Source organism: Triticum aestivum, chromosome 3A (genome assembly GCF_018294505.1).
Source record: "Triticum aestivum cultivar Chinese Spring chromosome 3A, IWGSC CS RefSeq v2.1, whole genome shotgun sequence".
In the NCBI taxonomy this organism is placed as follows: domain Eukaryota; kingdom Viridiplantae; phylum Streptophyta; class Magnoliopsida; order Poales; family Poaceae; genus Triticum; species Triticum aestivum.
Genome location: NC_057800.1, coordinates 253,726,104 through 253,740,674, shown reverse-complemented (window position 1 = coordinate 253,740,674; position 14,571 = coordinate 253,726,104). Strand labels below are relative to the sequence as shown.

Sequence of the window (14,571 nt, the reverse complement as noted above, 5' to 3'; positions counted from 1 at the left end):
TGAGTGAGGAGATCCGGGCGGGTCACTTCGTGAGTCGCCAAGTCAGGGCGGGTCACCAGTGAGTCGTCAAGTCCGGCCGGGTCATGCTTCCGATCGGGTCATTCCGCGGGGTATATCCCCGACATTAGCCCCCAGTTTAATTTGGATTCATCCATGTTAAACTTATCCTGCAAAATAAATACAAGAACAAATTTGACAGGTTGTGCTCCGGGTTAAAAATACTTGTAAGTTGGCACCTGATCATCCTGAAGTCCTTGTCATTTCCTTCTTCTAGAAAGTCTAGGTCAATAGGCCAGCTTCATAATCAATCTGATTTTCAGCCGGCTTGAAGATGTAAAACTTGCCGAGTTATAATTTCTAAAATCTCCGGGTTATAAAAGACTGATGATGCCGAGTCATACTTGTTGTTGACACCGGGTCATGTAATTGATCTTCCTGATTTGCTCAAAACTAAGAATTTGAAGTCGTTCCTCCTTTATATGCATAATACCTGTAGCCCCCAAGTCTTAAGAGGAGAACATAGTGATAGCTTAAGACTTGCTCCAATATAATTGTTGCAACCTTGAAGAAATCCGGTTTGTCATCTCAATCATTAGTCATAATCTGAATATTCCCCATATGTAGCCCCCAAGTGTCGGGTTGTCATGCTTGCAGCAACCTGGGACTTATAATTGCCTTATGCTCATGAAAACTTCAACCAGTGTAGCCTCCAAGGGCCGGGTCATTATGCAACAATGCAACAATGAGCAGGGACTTTGTAGATATAACCATGTAAACTTGAACATCAACGTATAGCCCCCAAGGGACGACCCAGTAAGATATTACTGAGCTGGGACTTTGCATATTCTTCAGTGATAATAACATCATATGATGTAATCTCCACCATGGGGCTTGAACCCACGTCCACAAGGTTAAGAGCTTTGTACTCTACCAACTGAGTAGTGGATCTTTCAATATAATGGACTGAGTCTTGTGTACCTTGAATTTTGACAGGAGCAATTGGTAGCCCCCAAGGGCCGGCTCATTATAATGTGATGAGTCGGGTCTTCAATAAGTTGAGCCAAAAAATAAATTTACATTAGCCCCCAAGTGCCATGGTGCATGCTGGCAGTGACATGGGACTTGCATATTTGATGTAATCTCAATATGAATAATGTAGCCCCCAAGTGCCGGGTCGTAAGCCTGCAGCGACTCGGGACTATTCATTTCATTGTAGAATAAACCATATCCATTAATAAAATAATAGCCATTGCACAAAAGTGACTTTGAATACCTTATCTGTTGACAAGTAAATCCGGAGTTTAAATACCATATGCCCTGGCGACTTAATGTCAAAAGCCAGGGCGGGTAACCACCCAAATGTAGTCTTATCCTGCACACAAGTAGATCATAAGATCCCTTGACGGTTTATGCAGGGCGGGTCGTAATATCCCACATATAACCATTGTGATATTGATTTTGTACTGCCGGTTTACATGACCTGTGCAGTAAGAGTGATAACCCAATCCTTAGAAGCCAATACTTCCAAATATATGATGATTGTCACATGCTGGCGACTTATCGTCCAAAGCCAAGCCGGATTTAAACGAAACCACACTCATACTTAGATCCCCTGTTCAAGAATTCATCCGATTAACCAGTTAACTTGCCGAATAATCCCTACTCATAGGGTCCCCGAGTAGCCGATTACCCGATAAATCACCCGATTAATTGATTAAATGGTCGATTAACTTGCCGATTAGCCTATTAATCCCCTACTCACCAGCCGACCGAGCAGCTACCAGTTAACGATTTCCTCAACAATGCTTAGATCTAAACAAAAAGTCTCAAGACAAAACCAAAGATTGTTTGCAAAAACTTAAACCAAAAAAATCGAGGTTTCTGATTCGAATACGATTAGTAAACCGTTCCAAAGGGGTTAAGTTAGGATTCGAATACGATTATGTAGCCCCCAGTGGCTTTGGCGTTGCGCCGATCAAGAGGGTACCGACAGCTATGTTCTCTTTGGTTCGAATACGACCTATGTTTGAACAGGAAGCCCCCAAATGACCTTGAGAGGTTTTTAACGACCCTGATTCGAATAAGATCCAAGTCGGACCCAAAAGGGGTTAAGCTATGATTCGGATACGATCAAGAAGCCCCCTAGTGAGTTTGGCAGTGTGCCGATCAAGAGGGTACCGACAACTATGTTTTCCTTGGTTCGAATACGACCTATGTTTGAACAGGAAGCCCCCAAATGACCATATAAATTTTGGCATCGCGCCGATCAAGAGGGTACCGACAGCTATGCTCGATGAGTAGGAAGCCCCCAAGTGACCATAATAAGATAAGCCGTAAGGCAGGATACCCATGTTTGAACCGCGCATCATGGCAGCAAGTTCTCTTTGGCAATCTTTAATTTTTCTGAGAACTCGAATCTTGCGAGAGATCAATTCTTTTTAAACCGGAACTTTAAACCGGATTTCAAACTTTGTGGGAGACAGATTGTCCTTGAGCCGGATGTTTGAACCAGATTTGAGAGTTTAAAAGCTTTGTAAGAGACAAATTTACCTTGAGCCGGATGTTTGAACCGGATTTGAGAGCTTCAAAGCTTTGCGTGAGAGATATGTCTCTTGAACCGGATTTTAAACCGGAATCTTTATTTTGAACCAGAAATTTTCTGACGGCCTTTTAAGTCTTCACCAATATGGCGGTAGCCTCCGGGACCGGGTTATCTTCCCTCCAATGATCCGGAGTTCTTAAACGAGTCATGTCCTTGTAGCCCCCGAGTCTTAAGACGACTCGAGGAGTTGGCTTGAGACTCTCCATGCTTGATCATGATATAAACCGGTATATAGTTCAGTAGATCAGTGATATAACTTGTCCTGCATTGGAAAACTTGCAAGCCAGAGTAATTACTCTTTTAAAGAAAGGAAATATATAATATAAAAATATACTGGATGGATTTCACCTGATATGTTAAACCAGAAATTATCCATTGCGGAGTTGATGATTACCATGGTGAAGCTGAAATCAATCACGGCCGAGTCGGCCATGGGAGCATATAGATGAGTCGGCCGAGGCGTTGTAAGCCGGCGCAGTCGGGCGAGGCAATCGCAGGTGCGGTAAGCCGCGTGGACGGGCAAATTGTCCGTCACATTATAAGCCGACGCAAATGTGTAAGCCGGCCGCGAGGGCGGACGGGCAAATCATCCATGGCATTGTAAGGCGGCGCGGACGGACGAGTCGTCTGGTGCATTAATATAGACCGAACCGCCGAGGCAGCGGCTTACACGTGTGTCGCGAAGTTGCACGACATAAACGAACACCAATAAAAATGATGTTGGCGCATGCTTCATATCCGCGGTATATCAACACTTGTGTAATGAATAATGTACCTGTGTATAACAACACTATAGGGCAAAGTGGTTGTTTTCACAATAAAATTAACAGATACTGATAAAAAGTAAACTGGATGGATGTCACCTGATGTCTTGAAATGACTGAAGATCTGTACATAGAATTCTTGCACAGAGCTGTGGTAGTGCTCGGCAATACTTTTTAGACTGCCAACACAAATCGCCGAGACTCGTGCTCTGGTTGAATTGGCAGTGTGGTCTTCAAAATGATTATGCATGCATGCACTTCCTTTTCACGTGAATCCTCACAACACTCCAGGATGTAGCTTCTGTACTGAGGTGCAGCGGTTCAGAGCACCAAGAGGCCGTGGGAGACGGTGATCACGGCGGCGGCTCGGCGCAGAACAGGCACGAGGACTCACGCGCGGCCGGCTTGACGAGGCGGTGCAGCGACTTGGCGTCTTCGTCAGGCATGTGCGCGAGGCGATGGTTGGCATCAGATGGTCTGCCTGCTGCGGAGATGAGCCGGCGCAACGGTTCATGGCAGCGGCGGGTCAGCAATGTGATGGGGTCGCGGAGGAAGTGAAGCGAGCCGGCGACGTGGTGTGTCTGATATGCCGCGGCAATAAAGGCGGTGGCTTGAGGCGTGGGTGTCGGCGTTCGCGAAGGCAGCAGCGGCTCTCCTCATCGCGTGAGGCGGTGGCGTCTCAAGGCAAAGAGCGGCGCTCGACGGCAACATCTCCGAGAGGCGAGGCGGAAACGACACGCGAGACCCGGATGGCAGCTTAAGGCACGACGCAGTTTGGTGATGCTGACATGGGGAGGTTGCAGAAGCGGCGGCTCACGGCGGTAGTTGAGGTCGTGGCAGGTGCGGCGGCTCGAAGCACTGCAGGGGAGGCGGCTCAGAACAGGCGGCGTGCAATGGAAACACCGGCTCAACGCGGCAACGAAGGTGCAGCTGTAGAGGTGCTCCGGAGAGATGAGGCGAGGCGACGGCTCACGGTTAAAAGCTTCAGATGGAAACGGGTCAAACGGCGTGCAATGACCGCAGCCCGGAGACGATGGTTCGGGGCCACGGACACACACTAGGGGCGGGCGGCTTGAAATGGTGCTGGTAAGGAGAGGTGAGCTGCGTCAGAGGCAACAGCATAGGTGACGGGGGCGCGGGTCACAGCCAGCGCAGACAGGTCGGCGGCGAGCTGATCTGAGGCGGCGCAAAGCCCGCGGAGCTCCCGGTCGGAGCAGCGGCGGACGGTTTGGCCCTGCTGTGGTTGAGGTGGATCAGTGAGCGATTTGAAGGAGGAGTCCTTGTGGCGGCTTAGCACAGGCAGATGCAGGGCGACGAAACCGAGTCGCAGCCCGCGGGCAGCTCAACGGTGGACGCGGGGTGAAGTGCGGCGAGGCATGGCGGCCCAAGGTGGAGGCGAGTCAACTTCGACGGATGCAAGGTGGCATCTGGCCGGCTCAGAAGCGTGTTGTTGAGCAAGACTGCAGAGGCGGGTCACTTGACGCGCAGGATGCAACTCGGAGCGCGGTTCTGGGTGAAGGGGCCTGACGCGAAACAAAGCACGGTTGGGCATCTCATGACACGGCCTCGGGCTAGACAGTGGCGGTATTGGGTGCCGGCAACTTGACGCGGCCACAAGGCGAGGTCGTTGGGGAGAGCCGGTGAAGCAGAGGCGGCTCAAGGAGATTTTAGCGACTTAGAGACGACAGGTGAGGGCGGCCTACAGAAGCGGCCAAGTGGCTCGACGGGGCTCCGGCGGGTCAGCCAGGTGCCGGCGGCTCGCGACGGCAGCCCGGTGCCGGCGGCTCGCGACAGCAGCTCGGAGGAGGCGACCTACAACTCGTGGTGGTAGAGGCTAGTCAATGGAACGTTCGAGCGAAGTTGAGGGCAGCAGCTCAGGAGCACAGGTCGCTCAGAAGGGCGGCCACTCAGACGGGAGGTGAGGCCCAACGACGACTCAGACAGGAGGCGAGGCGTGCCGTGGTGATAGAGGAGTCCGGGGTTGTTGACTTTATGTTTTTTTTTTGAACTGAATTTTGATTTTGCTAACCACGTGTCCCACGCTGTTGACTTTATGTTGATGCCCATGACCATATCTCCTCCTGGTTGTCGTTGGTTTTACCCACTTTTTTTTTTAATTCCTTTGAGACTGCTCGTGGGTTTCAGAGCCATAGTCGGAGACGTGCCCTTCCTTTCCCTTCTTTACGTGGTCTCCTTAGTTTTGACCTTGTCAACGTGGAAGCAGTAATAAACAGCCTGACCAATAAGCTTCGGGACTTTGATTTTGATAGCTGATGTTGACATAGTAGCAATCGGACCCTGCCGACGACTTGCGTGAGCGAACAAATTGCAAACCCTAATTGCTTTTAAACCTTAAAATTTCACGGATGATAATTCCGGACTGATGAACTTGAAGCTGATGAAGATCTTTCCAAACCGGCTCTTCTTCATCCGGAAAATTGTGAACTCCTCGGTCCATGGGAAAAGTGCCCTCCAAGAACTGAACACCACCATGCGTTAGCCCCACGGTGGGCACCAACTGTCGTGGAATTTTCACGGCAGATGTCACTTTAGTCGCGAGGCCAACGCATCTATGTGGTAACTTGAGAGGGGTTGAGCGGGATCAGAGACGCGATGTTTTACCCAGGTTCGGCCCCTCACGTGGAGGTAAAAGCCTACATCCTGCTTCATTGATATTGATGATGATGATCACAATTACACGGGTGTTCTAACTCGAGAGCTCTAGACTTGTTTGTCTAACCCTAACTTATCAAACTTGTGGAACTTCTCTCTCTTGGGGTGCCCTGCCCTCCTTATATATGTTGAAGGGGCGGCTTACATGACTAGTCCTATTAGGATTAGGATTAGGATTACTCTATTACAAGTGGAGTCCTAGTCTTGATTTTTTTGTAAGGGAATATTCCTTATGCTTTCCTTTTAAGGCGGCCCACCATAACATAGGCCGGTCTTCCATGAACCGCCTGTCGGGCCATCGGGTCTTGTTGTTCCTCTTGACCCACCTTCCGGGTTACCAATGAGTCACCAGGCCCAGCTGGGTCATTTAGTGAGTGAAGAGATCCGGGCAGGTCACTTCATGAGTCGCCAAGTCAGGGCGGGTCACCAGTGAGTCGCCAAGTCCGGCCGGGTCATGCTTCCGGTCGGGTCATTCCGCGGGGTATATCCCCGACAGTTAGGTTCGGAGATTATGATGGTAATGTGAACTAAGATATTATCATAGATGAAAATGAAACTATCATTTGGTAATTTGAACTAAGGGATGCCAAACATCGTAGTCCTAAGCAAAAGCAAAAAACAAATCATTTCTAAAATACCAACTTGTGTTCTCTGAATGTTAGAATCTGTTGTATACAATGAAAAAATTATCTTCATTGTTTCAAGAATTTGCAAGTAATATGTCATATCAATATTGAGTTGCATATGTGTGAAATTAAATAGGTAGCATATAATAGTGTATAGAATTATTCTATCTACTACCAGGAAGTTACATATAGTTTACTTGTGCACATTCACAATATGTTAGAATCTTCGAAAGTTCACAAAAATGGGAGAACATGTGCCTTCTTTTTCTCAGTGCAAACATTCACAATTGTAGGTTTTACAGAATAATAGTGGGTGTTTTTAGATTGTGAAATTTTTGACAATTAGTCAATAATGATTTGTATCATAAAATTGATTGTCTTAAATCTGCATACATTAATTTGATAGCAAGACATAAAGTTGTTGATATTTGTTAAATTGGTGTATCTTTCATTTTGCTAGTTTGACCATAGGAGTGCAAATCTCAAGCAAGTGAATCAAAATTTTGAAAGTGTGTGTGTGCTGCTGCCGACTTCATTCACTTCATTACAAAGTAGATACCCTTACTTCCAACTAGATATAAAAACTGGAGCTAAAATTTTGGGCAAGGCTCGGTGATGATTCAAAGATTAAACACCTAAGATACATACTCATTTTACACATTTATCAAGAGAAAATATGAAGCTATAATTGGTACACAGGCTCAAGTATGGTGTAAGTGCTTAGATATTATATCTCCTTTACTACATGATAGTATTGTGGCTTTTGATACATCTTTGTGCAACTTGTCTTGATTCTTTATCTTGGAGCTCATGTTTAATTCATGCGACACTGAATTATAAGATATGAATCTGTACAAAAGATTGTATGTTTATCTCCTCCATTGAAAATATAAGTTGATTGTTTATGTGCTCTCCTATAATTAGATTGCAGGGACAAGTTACCTACAAGGATAAACTAATTTATTATGCTAAATGGAACATGGGTATTTTCTTTGTTCAATTCTGCAAGTAATTTTCTTGAATTTTTTTCCATAAATTTTGAAGTCGTACTTTTACATTATTTTTCAATTCTTATACATATTTAGTGAAACAATTTCTTTGTTTAGAGAATGGACGTGGCTCGAGCCTATAGATCGTAAGACTTTATACTTCTTCAAAATGACTACATGGTTCCAATATGTGGATTTAAGTGGAATGAATATTCTCTTGGTCATATTTTGCAAGGTGACTGGAGTGGTGGAATAATCGCTTGCATGCTGAAGGTGTTAGCACACAAATTGTTAAAGATCGTGAGAGGATTATTCATTCGGTAGTTTAGTAGTTTATCAGTGGCTTTCACGGGAATTTGAGGTAACGCTTCTTGGAACCCTTTAGGTAGACTAGGCAAACCCTAGGCTTCTTGGTAGACTATGGCATCAACATTAGAAAACAACAATGTAGCTCAGTCAAAATTGTACCAGTAAAAAAAGTACAAAGTACCTGATCTTGAACGTTAACATTTTCATTTGATTTTGAGATATTATGAATGGCAATTTTGTTCCGGTAGTATCAATATAGGATGAGATGGTCACCTGGTTATATTCATTTGCATCGAACAAGCTCAACCAGGATGTTGGCATTAGATCATCAAACCATCTACGAAATGCATGGTTAAAGATGTGCAATGCTTATTGTTGTTCTCATTAGGAACTACAACTATAGATAGATGAATCATGGTCCGGAACAGATCAACGAACAGGTCGAAATTGCTTCTATATTATTTGTAGTGACAATACATAACAGAATGAGAAAAGGCAAGGATATACAACAAAGCAGGAGCACATTTACATGTTTGTATTTCTGCTTTTTCCTATCAAGGATATAATTCAATGGGAGATAATTTATTATGAGTTTCTGCCCTTTTCATTTGTGCTTCATCGACATCTTACTTTTGCTTGGTCAAAGTTAAAGTGCATGACAACTTAACTTGCTGCACGGGAGGAAGGTTGGCCAGAAGTAGGTGAGGTAAAAAATAAGTAGGCTCCATCTCTTTTACATCTGTTCAGGCTACTAAATTTAGTTCACTTAGTCATTTCAGTTTCACTTGTGTATGTGAAATAAATATTTTATAAAGCTTTATTTTTAGGGTTCAACTATCATCTGAAAGTCGAGTAGAGAATTAGAAGCGTTATAGTTGGCATTTAAAAGCTACATCTAATTACCAATTAGAACATAGATTTTGTTTCATTATATTTGCAATGCACTATCAATTGGTTTTACATTTTAGATAAAGAGTGATCTTGAATATTCACATATGCTTCTATTTTTTTTATTCGTCATGATAACCCTGCCATTGCTATGGTTTGATTCTTGAAAAAAGTTCCATGTCTTCAAAGCTATCCATACCCTTTGTACCGGTCTATTGTAAGTGTGCGGCTCATGGTAGAATATCCATTTAGTTTCCTGAATATTTTAAGATGATGAGCATATCAATTGCATCCTTTTTAATTGAGTTTGCACACATTGAAAAGCTACTGTTAACGGCAGCTACATAAGCGTCTCTAACTATTACCCTTTCCATTACTAACAAGGCATCAGTGATGGAAGAACTATTGTTGAAAGACTGGCAATAAACAACGATGTAAGAGCTATTGCTGAAGGACTTGACAATAAGCAACAACGTAAAAGGGCCTCTTCGCAACTAGCTCGGTCTCAAACCTACTGACATCCCTTCTTTCATTTTTTAAAATAAAAAACAACACATACGTACGCACGGGCTCAACCACAGGTGCGGCGTGCTGCCACACCTTCCACCTGCTAATTGCTCTTCAAGACGGAGAAGAAGCACTTCATCTTCATGCATTGTTGGTTGAAATTGAGTGTGCACCCCAAGTGGCTCAATGTCATTGCCAATTCAGTCAAGACCGCCTCCATAGCCAATGTAGATGAAGATGGTGATCCAACAAAAGGAGACCTTGCTCCGGCCATAAGGATGACTAGGAACCAAGGGAGGAAGTGGGAAGAGGAGAAGGATAAGCAAGAAGGGGCAGCCGCCAAGATGATGGAGAGGTACGAGGACATCATGGCAAAGGAGGAGGCATGCGCCAAGAGCAATGGCGTGCATGAGAAGAAGGCTGAGAGGTTTGACAAGTCTAAGGTGGCGCAAGAAAAGAAGATCAAGCTCCAACAGAAGAAGGTTGAGCTTGACCGGTTCGGAGGACACCAAGATGTTGACCATAAAAATGCTGGAGTTGGATCCCGATGCAGCGAAGATCGTGCAAGCTTACCATGCTAGGATGTTGAAGTGCTTGGCAGCCAATCCTGAGGATTCGGACACACAGTGAAGAATTTGACATGGACAGCCAGACTGGGAGGCAAAAAATAAAGTTTATTGCACAAACCGGCAACTTTTAGGATCGGCTGCATATAAAAAACTTATGAACATCCGACGGTTTTTGGTTGTGATTGCATATGTTTGCATTTATATTTGCTAAATTTCTATTGATCTACATATGCTTCTTAAATGGAGGAGGCCGAAACCTGGGCGGACATTTGATGCACCGGGTTGGATGGCCGGCTCCCCTACCGCTGTCCGCAGACAAGTGCAGATATGTCCACATACGTTTGGCGCTGGAGTTGCCTTAATGGGGCTAGAACTAAGGAGAGAAACATAGGCCTACGGTCTTTCGTATATTATTATTTATTTGGTGACACTTGCCTCGTCGTTCATTTGTTCAAACAATCATTTCATGACTATGGCATGTCATGGTGCTGTTAGCAGTTCTCAAAGCAAAGATCATGAAGCTGTACGCACGGAGATGCTATGGAAATCATGAAATATAGTTCCCCAGACCAGAGAGAATTGTGTGGGTTGCACTGCATGAGATAAGAAAAACTTGATGTTTTGGCCTCTCAAAAACACATGATGTTTGGGCAGGCACCAAATAGGGAATTGCCAGGAAACAATAATTTTCTATAATATTGACAAAGCAAGAAAACAATCTTAGCCATTCAAGCTGAAGAACGATAGATACCGCACTTCCATTACCAGAAATATTCATTTATATAGTTACCAAAAAATATGCAAGCTATGTCTGTATCAGACACACATACAGTATAACACTTCAATGACTGAGGGGTAAATTGTGAGCTAGCAATGCAATCATGGAACACTGACATATAGTTATTCATTAACACATTGTGGCTACACTCTTGAAAAGTTGAAACGAACCAAACATAAAAAAAAGGAACAGACAAAATCAGAAAGACCAGAGCAGGATCTATAAAATCTTCAAGGCAAACAATCATTGCCTACAACATACTCCCTCCATTCCATAATGTAGTGCTTCCTCTATCCACGTGCTTCAACTTTGACCGTAAATTTAACTACCAAGACCGATTGCGGCGGAAGCAAAAATTATATCAGTGAATTCGTATTCGAAAGAAGTTTTCAATTATATAATTTTTTCTCCCGCCGCAGTTGGTCTCATTGGTTAAATTTATGGTCAAAGTTGGACCTCCGGAAGCGCGGGCGCACTATATTTTGGAACGGAGGGAGTATGACACAGCACAGTGTTATATTGTTTTCGGTTTAATACGATAGCCATCTCACAAAATGGCACCTGGATAGGTAATATTTTGGCCTGATTACTGAAGCTTCCCTCAGATGGTAATGCAACTTACTTGGCCATCATGACTTTAACAAATTCATCATAGTTGATCTGGCCATCACCATCAACATCAGCCTCACGGACCATCTCGTCAACCTCCTCATCAGTCAACTTCTCACCAAGGTTGGTCATGACATGGCGCAGTTCAGCAGCAGAGATAAAACCATTTTGATCCTTGTCAAACACACGGAATGCCTCCTTGAGTTCTTCCTCAGAATCAGTGTCCTTCATCTTGCGGGCCATAAGGTTGAGGAATTCAGGGAAATCAATTGTTCCATTGCCGTCAGCATCCACCTCATTGATCATGTCTTGAAGCTCTGCCTCAGTGGGATTCTGCCCCAGGGAACGCATGACAGTTCCCAGCTCCTTGGTGGTAATGCAACCTGGAAAGGAGACGATCTATGTTATTCAAGTCCAGGTGTTCAGCTCTCAGGTATCCTATGTAATGTTTAAGATCATCAATTCTTGTGCAGGTGCATAATAAACAAATAAAACAAAAGGATATAATACTAAAAATAAACCTTGCTTACACTCACTAGACATAAACTAGTATTCGCTAAGCCAAAGATACAAGTCGTGATGGCTATCAAATTAGTAAGTGGAGGCTCCATCTATTTCTTCCACGGAAAAAATTATGGAGCTAACGTTCAGGATCTAATAACCCTCGGGCACAACGGCCGCGAAACCACTTGATCCGGACATCCATTAGTGGATGATTATGATGAGTGAGCATGTGATGACGTCACATTGAGCAGGGCTACGCCACAGCAGTCGCGCAGTAGTGCCGTCCTTTCTTTTATAAAGCTCTTGCCTGTGTCAAGGCTCAGACTGTATGTTGTTACATGAATCTTTCCAACAATGCATAGTTTTGCCACACAAAAGTGATACCATTGGATTACTAGTTAAAACTATTTTCATGTTGGTCATAATTCTGTACTTATGAGCATGATGATTAAGTCCAATTTTGGAGACCATTGGTCTTATTTCCATCTAGCTAACAATGTGCGAACCCACAACAACTCAAGATATTCCAACGATTGTCAGGTAAATCACCGTTTTGTCTTCTGTTGACCTAAAATCAGGAGCAACTAGCATACCATGCCCCTTGGATTGATTCAGGCAGCTATCCTCCACAGAGCTGCCACTTGATATAAGTTAGTTATCTGATGCGTGGTGCCAAACTATCATGTCCATGCTTTTATTTTCAGTCTCAACTTGATTGTCAGCAAACACATACTTGTGGAACTATTAACTCAATAATGAACAGCGTAACATACTGTGTTAGTGTGTTTGGTCTTTGGACCATGTTGGCATGGCACCAATGACTTACTATCTGCATAATATGTTTGCTAACAAGGAAACTGAACCTTTCAAATAAAATACTTTCAACAACTGTCAGGATAAACCCCACTAACAAATAGTAAAAGAAAAAACAACCTTCAAAAACTTGATAAAGCACATACATTAGGTATAAAGTTATTTAGTGGTAATAATTAACTTCAAATCCTAGCTACGTTGAATTCATTAGTTTTCCACTTAATTTGCTATCAGAGAGCATTTGCAGAACGAAAAGGAAAACACTTCCCGCAGATCATGATAGGTAAGCAACAAAAGTGAGTCCTTCATTCAATTTATCAATTGATATTAGTCCTCCTGATGGTAATGTTCAGTGATGACAAAGCTATGCACGTAATAGAGGCATGTTGCAGCAGCAGCCAGTTTTGCAGCGAATAGATTCAGAACATCCTCAACTGCTTTACAGTTTACCTTCTCAGTGACAGAATCTGTACAACTTTCGCTTGTAATTTCCTGATTTACCCTATCTAGTTGATAGCTCTCCAGCAACAACTTATGGACCACTCCCAGTTATACATCTAAGGCTCTAACTCTGAAACAACCAGATTATAATTAATGAGTGCATGTTGTGTGACCTCAAAGCAAAGAGAAGCGCTCTTTGGATAACACTATCATCCAATGCAAACTACGACGTACAATTTTGCGAGAGTTAAATCATAGCAAACTAACGCGAATGAATCTAGACTCCACAGAGTGCATTTTCTATTATTTAGCCATTTAAGCTCTAGAGAGATTATTCCCTTGCGCTGCAACAAACTGGAGCCCTTAATATACAATTGAAGAAACATGATAGTGAGATGAACGCAATGATTCCACCAACAAATCCAACGAAATCACGGCCTATGGGTGGCGAATCAAAACTCGGCAGACCTCTATCCGTTGGCACGAACTGATGATGGATCAAGCGATCAGTTATAGTTTACCCCCAATCAAGCTACGCCACTCTCTAAGATCCAAAAGTGACAAGCAGTCAAGCATTGCCGGCAGGTCCGTAGACTCCAAACGGATCTCAAGAAATCACAATAGATGGGGATTCAAAAGGAAGGCGTGCAGACCAGGAATCGGGATCCGCGATCCCTCAAAACCGAGAACGATCCAACAGATAGTTCCTGGTCGCTCGTTAACCAATACTGACAAAGCAAACAGATCAAGAAGACGCATAATCTCTTCAGAGAGAGAGAGAAGAGGGAGTACCGTCCCCATCCTTGTCGAAGAGGCTGAAAGCCTCCTTGAATTCGGCGATCTGGTCGTCGGTGAGCTGGTCCGCCATTGGCCGCAAGTCGGGTCGGAGATGGCGAGGGGAGGAGGGAGGAAGGTGGCGATGCGAATGAGCGTTCTTGTGGGTAGGAGAAGACTTCCCCTGGTTCGGTCGTCAACTTGGGCACGTTCAATTGCCCAAGTGGCTCGTTTTTTCTTTTACTCCTTTTTTTTCTAAGCAGGATTACCCGTGGGTTGCAATGATGGCATAATATTCTCTCGTAACAATGTGTCGCTGCGGTGCCACCACGCTACGAGCCAGCGCTGTTGGCGCCGGATCAGCACTTGCTACTATCTTTTTTCTTATTAGAAAAAATGCCCGTGCGTTGTAACGAGAGACACACTATCATGGCAATGAAACCAACGATTGAAGAAAAAAATAATCATGTGTATTTTGGCGACATGAAAACGCTATCATTTATTGCCTAAGATTATACTTAGGATATGCCTCGGCTGTGTCGTGAAGCCCGACCGTCCAACACCATATGGCAGCCTCGGTTTGCGTGTGGCTTACAAGCATTGTCGGCTTAGGGGAGCACATAACGGTGCGAGGGCCTCCTTGTCCAGCCGTGTGAGCATCTAGTCTAGGGCATCCTTTTTTACCACATCAGGACCTGTGGGCAGCTGAGGGCTCCACGATCTAC

At 44.3% G+C, this 14,571-nt stretch overlaps 1 protein-coding gene across 2 annotated transcripts; it reads right to left on the bottom strand.

The window, feature by feature from the left end:
* Positions 1 to 10,804: 10,804 nt before the first annotated feature.
* Positions 10,805 to 14,128, bottom strand: LOC100270651 (calmodulin-3). Of its 2 annotated transcripts, XR_006428507.1 has the most exons (3): positions 13,865 to 14,128; positions 11,205 to 11,697; positions 10,805 to 10,965 (listed from the first exon to the last, which is right to left on the bottom strand). XR_006428507.1 is itself a non-coding variant. In XM_044484080.1 (2 exons), exons 1-2 carry the CDS (start codon positions 13,938 to 13,940, stop codon positions 11,324 to 11,326), a joined length of 450 nt encoding a protein of 149 aa, XP_044340015.1. In that variant the 5' UTR covers positions 13,941 to 14,128; the 3' UTR covers positions 10,805 to 11,323. The 2 variants fall into 2 exon arrangements, 1 of the variants encoding a protein (XP_044340015.1); XM_044484080.1 differs by having other exon boundaries at positions 10,805 to 11,697.
* Between the last annotated feature and the right edge of the window lie 443 nt (positions 14,129 to 14,571).